The sequence below is a fragment of the Trichechus manatus genome, unplaced genomic scaffold (assembly GCF_000243295.1).
Source record: "Trichechus manatus latirostris isolate Lorelei unplaced genomic scaffold, TriManLat1.0 scaffold00130, whole genome shotgun sequence".
NCBI lineage: Eukaryota > Metazoa > Chordata > Mammalia > Sirenia > Trichechidae > Trichechus > Trichechus manatus.
Genome location: NW_004444066.1, coordinates 2,101,286 through 2,111,064, shown reverse-complemented (window position 1 = coordinate 2,111,064; position 9,779 = coordinate 2,101,286). Strand labels below are relative to the sequence as shown.

At 46.7% G+C, this 9,779-nt stretch overlaps 1 protein-coding gene across 6 annotated transcripts in view; it reads left to right on the top strand.

Moving 5' to 3' along the window:
- Positions 1-250: 250 nt before the first annotated feature.
- ABLIM3 (actin binding LIM protein family member 3) overlaps positions 251-9,779 on the top strand; it is a 134,265-nt gene continuing 124,736 nt past the window's right edge. For 5 of the 6 annotated variants that reach the window (XM_023739161.1, XM_023739160.1, XM_023739159.1 and 2 more), the window contains exons 1-2: positions 251-456; positions 837-936. In XM_023739161.1, the coding sequence (XP_023594929.1) occupies positions 924-936 (13 nt within the window). In that variant the 5' untranslated portion in view covers positions 251-456; positions 837-923. Of the gene's footprint in view, positions 937-9,779 lie in introns of all 6 variants that reach the window. The other variant, XM_012557999.2, reaches the window with a different exon arrangement.

Genomic DNA, 9,779 nt, shown 5'->3' with positions numbered 1-9,779 from the left:
TGCTCAAATCGAGACAACGAGCTTGTTAGCCACAGAGCTGGAAGTGGAACTGTCTTCCTGTACGGCCAACCTCTTCACAGACCCTCTCAATATCATTAGTGCTCTATCATCATCTAGCACTTAGAGTCCAGTACCCAGAGAGGGAAGACACGCTCCCAGCACGCCCTTGTTGGCACCAGGACCCAAGGACCCCATCCATCCTCATCTCACTCCAGGGCCCAGAGAGCAGCCTGGGTGGGGCGGGGCCTCCGAGACGCACCAGGGCGTCCAGCAGGTGGCAGCACCGTACGGCCGCGCCCCCCCGCGCTGCCACCCGCGAGCCCGCATCATGGATGTTGAGCTCTCCTATTTCGCTTTGCTCGCCTTGGAATCCGAGACCCCAGACGAGGACCAGGATTCATGAACCGGTCGCAGAGGCCCGACCAGGGGCCTCTGGCTCCCGACTGCGGCCGAGAGGTGAGTCCCGGGGCGGGTCGCCGCTCCCCAGGCCGGGCAGGGACGCCTGACCAGCAGAGCCGGCGCCCGCGCTGCCCCCGCCCTGCTCCCTGCGGTCCACACCCCCTTCGCGCTCCGGAGCAGCTGGGTGGCAGAAGCCGGTGCGCGAGGTGTGGCGCTGCCAGCCCGCCCCTGCCCGGGACTCGGGTCCGAGCCGCAGGAGAACCAGCGCGCCCGGGTCCTCCCGCTTCCTCCTCCTCCTCCTTCCTGCTCTCACCTGAGCCTTCCTAGTCCACTCGCCTTCAAGGCCAGTGGGAGCAGCCCAGCCTGAGAGAGGACAGCAGAGAGAGAACGAGCACCTGAGGATACGGAGCCGCCACCAACTGCCTTTTCATCCCCAGGTGATGTGTGAGGTCCGAAGAACAGAAATTTTAAAAGGCAACCAGGGCCTGCGTATTGAATGAAAGACCCAGTGCAAAGGCATCACCATGAACACGAGCAGTAAGTGGATCCGTTCTTTCCTTTGCCATGGGAACAAGGGTGGGGGCGGAGGTGCAGGAGTCTGTGACGGGGCTGCCTGGCAGGCAGGAAGGAGGACTGGCACCTACGGGTACACACATCCCCCAGACTCCTTCTTTTTGCTTTTTGTGTTCCCGGGCAGAGGGACATCATTCTTTCTTCCCATGGTAATTTTATAACATTTTATCAGCAGTGCCCGTTGCCTCTGCGGGAAAGGCTTCTTGTCTCCTTCTAGCAATGCCTGGGAAGGCCTAGGAAGCAGAAGTGCTGGCCATTGTCTGACTGCGGGGTGTCCTGAGGAGACCTCCCTGCACAAGTCTGGAAATCCTTGGAGGACCCTGCTTGTCCCAGAGCTGGGAGGCAAGGAGCCCAGCTGTGAGTGGGTGGGTGTGGGCAGGCAGTGGATGGGAAAGAACAGTTTGATAATTAGAACATTAGGGAGCTACCTTTGGGTCTGGAAATTGTGAAATACCCTGCTCTGTGCACCTCCAGCACCGTGGGCCAGGGGGTGTTTTCTCCACACACCTATGGGCTGTTTAGCCATCCCCGAGATTAAGAGAAAGGGGACGAGCCCTTTGGCCACCAGCTCTAACATGCCAGAGGCAGCAACTGCTTTGCAGAGCTGGGATCAGACATCTTGCTGCTGGTTGGGCCTCGGCTGCTGAGAAATGCAGTCAGAACGACAAGGGAGGCACTGTCTGTTTCTCTTCAGCATAGTCCGTTTGAGCACGGGGCACCAGCTGGAGCACAGAGGCCTGGGCTGTGCACTGGGAAGACAGCTCTGAGTTCAAGCTTGTCTGGGTCATTCCAGCATTGGGTGGGGTTGGTGAACCAGAAGACCCCTATGAATGTCACTTCCCTGGGGACTGTGCTCTTTGCTATCAGTCCCCTCTCTGAATCTCAGATTGTTCATCTGAAAAATGAGAGGGATTGAAAATGAGAGGGACCTTCTCATCTAGGAATCTACGAGTTTCTTCTAAAAAATGCTAGAGCTGAGCAGTGAGTCCAGAAAAATCAGCACTTTCTGAGGCTGTGTCCAGACAAAACTCTATTTTCTCACTCTCCCCCCACTTCAAGGCTATTGGCATAGAGAGGAGGGAAACAAAGCACAAGCCACTGAGATGGAAATGAAATATAATTATTTACTATGTATTTGTATGACTCACCTCTCGGCTCTCTTCCTTTGTGTATTGCATGTCTATGCTAAACAAGCCAGTGTGGCTGGACTCTCTGCCTCTTACAGCCAAAGAATTCTGCCTCTTGAGTTTGACAGTGTGGAATGGTGTTTTTGGCTTCATACCAGGCCCAGGGAAAGAGCAAAATTCTGTACACCCTGGGCCACAGTTTGCATCTGTGTGCTTTTAGAGAAATAAAGATGTGCACTGCCTGTCACTTCTCTATCTCTAGGAACAAATGTATTTATGGGAGCCCTTTCACTAAATGACAGAAGAGAAAGATGGCTCATCTATTTTTCAAGGTACTAAGAAATGAGGTAACAGGCAGCTGACTCTGCCCTTTTCTCCCTCTGGAATCCTAAGGAACTCTTGTCTTATCTGAGTATTCCTGAATGAAGGAAATAGTTTCACTTTGTTTTTTGTTTTTATTTTAATACATGTTGGCCAACAGAGTTGAATATGATGGAAGATAAGAACTAAGAAAAATGCCCTTCTAGCCTCAGGCCCTTTTTCGTTGTGGGCAGAGTGTGTCTGTTTTCCAGTGGCAGTGGGAAGTAAAGAGAGTAGAATGAGATGGACAGCCTTGGGAGACCCCGAGTTCCCCACCAGGGAAGCGCTTCCTTAAAGGGCTACCTGGGGACTCAGTAGAGGAGATCCAAGCTCAGGGCTCAGGGGCTGGGCTCCACGATCATCATCGAGGTTCCTCCCAGCCCTGTGGAGAGACGAGAAATCAGACTTTACACAAGTGAAAGGTCATAAGGTGATGAGGACATGACGTTGGCAGGAAGTCTTTGGAGTGACCTGACTTAAGCAAAAATGCTCTCCACTTTCAGAGGTGAAATTCTTGACTTAATTCTCATGTCTGAAATTACACCTAATAGAAGCTCCTACTTACGTTTTCCTTAACTTCCATTTGTTGGGTCCTCACTCGCCAGCAGCCACTGTGCTAATAAGCACTTCACCTGCATGATCTCCCTGAACGCTCACACCCAACCTGTGAGATGGGCATTATTACTCCCATTTTATAGGTGGAACTTTGTAGTTAATGCTCAGTAACTTGCCCAGGGTTCTGCAGTTAATTATTGGCTTAGAAATGGCACTTGGACTTGTAGTGTATTTGACAGTGCGTGCAATGCCTAATTGCTTCATCAGGAGAAGAGGAGCGCAGAGCTGTGGTCCACCCGAGTCCATAGAGTGCAGGCTCTGGAACTGGATAGATTCCAGTCCTCTTTGTCTCACTTATTAGCTGTGTGGTCTTCAGCATGGTTGTCTCATCTGCAAAATGTGACTTCTTCAGCTCGGAATGGAGACCAAATGTGGTATTTCATGTAAAATACAGAGTGTGGTACCTTGGGCAGGGCTGGCATCATCTCCACAATGGTTATGATCAGTACTGTCATTGTCATTGTGGTGATCATTGCTGTGGCTATTGTCATTGTTGACTTCTGCCCTCAGGCAGGTCAAAATGCAACCTCTTGGACATCATGCTTTCATCAAAAATTGTGACGAATACCTCCAGTGTGGTTTTGAGGAATAGATGAGATAATATATGAGAAAATGCTTTGTAAACATATGTAAATTTTTTTTATTGATGGGAAACACATTTCTTAGATGACAAAAGCAATCAGTGACTCTTCAGTGCGAAGTTTCATTTCATCTGAAAGATAGCTGAGAATTAACACACCAAAAAGCAGGAACTTGAGAGAAAGGGGTAGTTTTGGAGGGACTGGAGTGGGGGGAGTGGTACAAACCTGGGTAGAATGTAACAGGTAGGATGCGACCCTCAGAGCCACTAAGGGTGGGGTAAGAGGGCTCCTTGAGGACAGACAAGATGCCGAAGGCTTGAGCAGGATGTCCAAGGCTTGTTTGGTCCTTAATTTACAGGTTTTATCCAAGGCAGACCTGAATTCCTAAGTATCCTGCTAAGAAAACTGGATCCTCTCATGAAAGCCTGGGCTAATACAGAGATAGTGAGCTGCTTTGGGTGAAGGACTTCAGAAGAGAGGAAGGGGAAATAGGGCAATCATGTCCACACTGGCTTCTGTGGGTGGGTCCGCGATGGAACTGCACACTCTAAAGCCAAATTCCAAGGATCTGTCATGTGTCTCCTGACCTACTGAGCCAGCCCCCTAACTAGTCTCCCTTCATCTACTCCAGCCCCCTCCAGTCATTCTCCACCCATAAACCCCTCCATCACGCTCTGCTTAAAACACGGATTCCTATCACTCTTAAGATGAGAGAGGAAGACCTGCTGGGTCCCTTGTGGCCAGCCTCAGCTTGTCCACACTGCACGACTCGCCATGTTCCAGTTGCATTCACCTTCCATTCCCCCCAAGAGCCTTGGTTCTGCTAACTTTGCATGTTGTCTACCTGGAAAGCCCTCACCTCCCCAGCACCAGCCCCTCTCCCCACCCCACGCATCACTCAGGCAGGCCTTCACATCCTCAAGAGCTGCAAAAGCCCTCCTCAACCCCCCAGTTTAGCTAATGTCCTCTGCCATATGCTCTTGTCCCTGTTCTTCTAGGGCCTTGTCTCTGTCATTACACACCCATCCTGTGATCATGGGTGGAAGTCCACATCCCACTGGTCAGCAAATATCATGAGAGCCGTGGCATGTAGCCCCTAGCAAGGACACATTCTGGGACATTTCTTGATTCTGGTTTATACATTGGCCGTTTTCCTGAACACAAACAGCAAGGAAGGAGCTAACACCAGACGCCTCGCTCCTGCACAGTCATCAGAGCCATGGCAGCACCATCAACCTAACGTGCATATTCTTAGACAACAATCAATCTTTGGTTATTCCCTGCCAGTGTCTCCAGCTTCCATGTTGGCCCCAGGAGTTCCTAAGCCCCTGGATCCAAAGCCACAGAAGACCAAGTTGATCCCAGTGTGTCAGAGGCCCTGGGCACTGGTCAACTCTGTGTCCCATTAAGAACCACATTCCTTACATGAGTCAGAACGCTTGGAGCCCCCAACATCTTTGAGGTTGGATAAGCATCATGTGTAAATGTGCCATTCTCCCTCATTTTATAGGCTTCCTCCTGCCTTTGGCATGGATTGATATGCTAACAAATTACTTGTTTGGACTAGACTTTGTTTTTTGAAGAGAGTATTGAGGGGTCATATAATCCCCTCAAAGGTATCATGGGATAAAGAGACCCCATACTGTGTCATAAAGAACTTGGGTTTTAGGGTATGGATTCTTTTTTTTTTTTTTTTTTTTTAATGCTTTTTTCTTTTCTTTCTTTCTTTTATGGTTATTGTTGTAGTTTAAGTGAAAGTTTACATTTCAAGTTAGTCTCATACAAAAATTTATACATACATTGTTATGTGACCATAATTGCTCTCCCTATACTGTGACAGCACACTCCTTTCCACTCCTGATTTCCCATGTGCATTCAACCAGCTCCTAACCCTCTCTGTCCTCTCATCTCACCTCCGGACAGAGGCTACTCGTTTAGTCTCATGTATCTACTTGAGCTAAGAAGCACACTCTTCACAAGTATCATTTTATGTCACACAGTCCAGTTCAATCTGTGTCTGAAGAGTTCGCCTTGAAAATTGTTCCAGTTCTGGGCTGATAGAGAATCCATAGGCCATGCTTTCTGGGGTTCCTCCAGTCTCAGTCAGACCATTAAGTCTGGTCTTTTTACTAGAATTTGAGTTCCACACCCCACCTTTCTCCTGCTCCATCAGGGACTCTAGGGTATGGATTCTTGAGTTCAAATCTTTATCTATCATGTTCTCTCTGTGACCTTAGACACAATAGATAACCTCTCTGAGCCTGAATTTCATCATGTATAAAATGGGAGGAGCAATATGTGGATGTGCAGGGTTCACATAATAGATTCTCAGGGAATGGAATTGAATTTGAAATTGAGGTCCCCATTGGGTAGAGCAAAGTTCTGAAATGATGGTATCTTGAGAACCAAACCCTCTGATTGAAAATGAGCCTGCTCTACTGGTATTGCAGCCAGTGCTGGGTTTTGTACATAGGAAAGTCATAGTTTTCAGGAAGGTTACTAACCTGGTGTTGTATATGGTATGGGTTGAAAAGGGTAAGACAGCAAGTGAGAATCCCAGGTGAGAGACAATTGCCCTAGTTCAGAAAAGGGCACAGAGGGCTAGGATTTGGTAATTGTAAAAATGGAAACATGGGGAAATATGCAAGATCCTTCAGGAAATAAAATTTGCATGGCCTAGCTCCTGACTGGCTATAGGATGAAGAAGGGGAGGATTCTAGGCTAGGGTCCTGGCAGGGAAAAGACTGCAATTTGAGGGGAGTTAAATAAAAAGACTCTTCACAAGTATGTGGGAAGGTGTAGAGAAATAAAGATAAACAAGGATGGCTCAATACCTGAGGCTAATAACAGTGACCCATTATCCACTTCACCAACCAATGCCCCCAGGCCAGAGGGACAGAAGAAGGAAACCAGAGACCCAGTGGGCTGTGGGATGAGGGCTGCCTGTCAGGACCTGTGGCCTCTGTTCCAAGGAGGCAGCCAGCTGAAGGTAATACCCCAAGGAAGGAACCAGGGGTATAAATATCCTGACCTCTTGCTCCTCGGTTCCTCTGCTTTTCTCCAGGTACTCCCCTTTGGCTAAATCCAACCAGAAGCCAGATGGCATGAGGGGCACTTAATGGGGCCCAAAGTGGTCAGCCTCAGCCCCCTGGGGCCCAGTGCAGGATGAGAAGGGAGCAAGTGGACCTAGAGGGGCAAGGGATGGTAGAATTGAAGACACCCAATACAAGGAGCATGATGACCTTCCTCAATAATCTCATAGCCCAGGCCAGGAACTCTAATAATTCCTTAAGAAAGGGAACCATTACAAACACAAAATAGTAGGCTGCCCTCCAAAGAGATTCTAACTTTGCAAAACAGATAAAATAGAGATTATTTACTTTACAAGTACAGAGATTTTTTTTTTTTAAACAGTCCTTCCCAAATGAATGAAGCATTTATTGACAAATGATTACTTGAGGTTAAGGGGGGTTGGAGGAGTAACAATTTTAAATCCATCTGAAATGAATGTAACACATCTCTGAAAATCACAATGTGATTTCAAGAGCACTTGTATTGCATAAAGGAAATGTTATCAATTCTGAACTCCAACTTTCCTATCTGGCAAAAGCTTTAAATATCTTCCTGAGATAACATCAGTCGCAATGAATGGTCAACAGCTGGCTAATACCCAACATTAGCCAGATACCATTGTAAAAGAACAGAAAACAACCACAGAGATATGTAAGAACCTTGGACTTTTTGGGTACTTTGCCAGTTAAACGAACCGTTGGGTATTTTGCCAGTTAAATTTTTCTCATGTAGTTTTTAAGGGCACAGACTGGAGCCAGATTGTTGGAGTTCAAATTCCAGCCTTGCTCTTTACTAGCTCTGTGTCTTTGGGCAAGTCACTTACCTTCTCTGTGCCTCAGCTCCTCAACTCTAATAATTGAGGGGGTAATAATAGTGTCTGTCTCACAGAGTTGTTATAAAGAGTAAATAAGTTAATAGTTTTGAGTTGCTTAAAACACTGCCTGGCACATACGAAACCAAACCCGTTGCCATCGAGTCAGCTCCGACTAAAGGCAATCCCTTGTGTTACAGAGTAAAACTGCTCCATAGGGTTTTCTTTGCTTTATAGAAGCAAATTTCCAGGCTGTCACTGAGCCACTAGGTGGATTCAAACCACCAACCCTTAGGTTAATAGACAAGTGCAAACCGTTTGCACCACTCAGGGACCAGCAAGTGTTTATAAAATGAATTAAAAAGTAGTGTTTGTTCAATAAATGGCTCTTCAGAGAGAAGACTTCCTTGTGGTTTGGTTTCCCCTGAATATCAGTCACTCCCTGTGGCTAATGTAGGATACTGATAGTTGATTATTAATCATGGGTGTCACAAGGGTTATCTATCTACTCCTGATGCTTAAACCCCAATCTTACCATCCCTAACCAGCGACAGTGTAGCCTCTTTCTAAGAACCTGAAGAGAAATGTTCACACATAGTGGGGACCCTAGATGGGCAGACTGAAGGTAAATTAGTGTACACACAGTCAGCCTGTTCGCAAAAACACACTTCCCATCCCCTATGCAGGTCATTACTCATGACTGTAGCATTTCAGTAGTGTCACCCGAATTTAGAGTCATGGTATTGGTTTCAATCTGCCTAGTTCCTGGGAATGTCCAACATGGGGAATAAGAATCGGATTGTTCGTTTGTTCACTCAACAGATACTTACTTAACACCAACTCTGCACCAGGCATGATGCTGGAAACCTAGCAATAAATATAACAGACATAATCCCTGCCTTTATGGATCATACACGTGGGGCAAAAGATGCCAACTGATAGCCAGCATAATAGGACACATTTCATTTACCCTATTCTGGGTTTTCAATGAATTTGAAATATTTGCCAACATTGGGAAATCGGGAAATCAAAGCTGGGATTTTTAACTTCTTTACCAAAAACAAAATGAAACAAAAAACCCAGAAGATCTTGCAACACCGGCTCAGTTTTCCTCCATGACAGTAAGATCACCTGCTTCAGGTGGGCATGTAATAGTCTCAATTTGCCACAGTTCCCACCACTCCTTATTACATTACACAGGATAGCTTAGTATTTTTACGTTACTTTGCTACTGTACACACTTGAGTTTTTAAACCCCAGTCTAGTAGACAATTCACATAACAGCAAACAAGGAGAAGTGTATCTTCACACAGAGATGTGAACACTGCAGCCTCGCTGTCAATTATTATGGGAAAAAGTCCTGTCTAGAGTTTGCAACTGATTAACATTGCCATGCCATTAACGTTCTCTGGAAGTGAGCACAACCCTGCTGCATGTCCTCACTTCCCCAGCTGACCATTCCCAGAAGGGTGATATCATATCCTGTTGGATCCTGTTGGGCAAATACCAGGGCAAAGAATGTCCCACCCTCATCTCCTGAAAGTCAGTTCTGTTTCCAGGGAACCTCGTAGTAGGGGTAGGGCACAGATCAAAGGATGGCAATTCTGGATAACTGATCCCATCTCTGGGTACCTTTTCCAGCCCAGAGGAGGATACCCTGAGAGGATGACCTGTTCCAGAGGTTTTTCTGACATATAGGGCATGCCTGGTCCGGTTGAGGACATCTAGTCAATGGCATGAGCTTCATGCCAGTCAGATCAATTTTGATACCCAAGCAGCTGAGGCGTGATTGCTGAAAGTCCACATCAGTGACCATGTACGGCTACATAAGACGTTTCATCTGTCATTATGAAGTTCTCCATCTTGAGAAAGAATGGTGAGAAAGTAGATAATGCCAACATAATTTCTCTTCTTCCGTTGAAAGTAGACTTCCTCTTCCCTCTGGAAGAAATGAGACTGGAGCAAATAATTCATAGAAAGCAAAGTATAGTGCCTGGCACATAGTAGGTACTCAACATGTATTTAATGAATTCGTTTATTAATAAAAAGCCTTCTCTCTTTTTATTTACTATAGCAATCTCTCTACGAAGCTCTAGATTAATCAATCCACTGGAAATGACCACCTGGATATTCCCAAGGTGCTTCAAACTCAACATAAAATTAAATAAACTTATTCTCTTAAAAAAAAACAAAACAAAACTACTTCAACTCTTACGGTCCCAGTTGATTGCTAGAACTTCC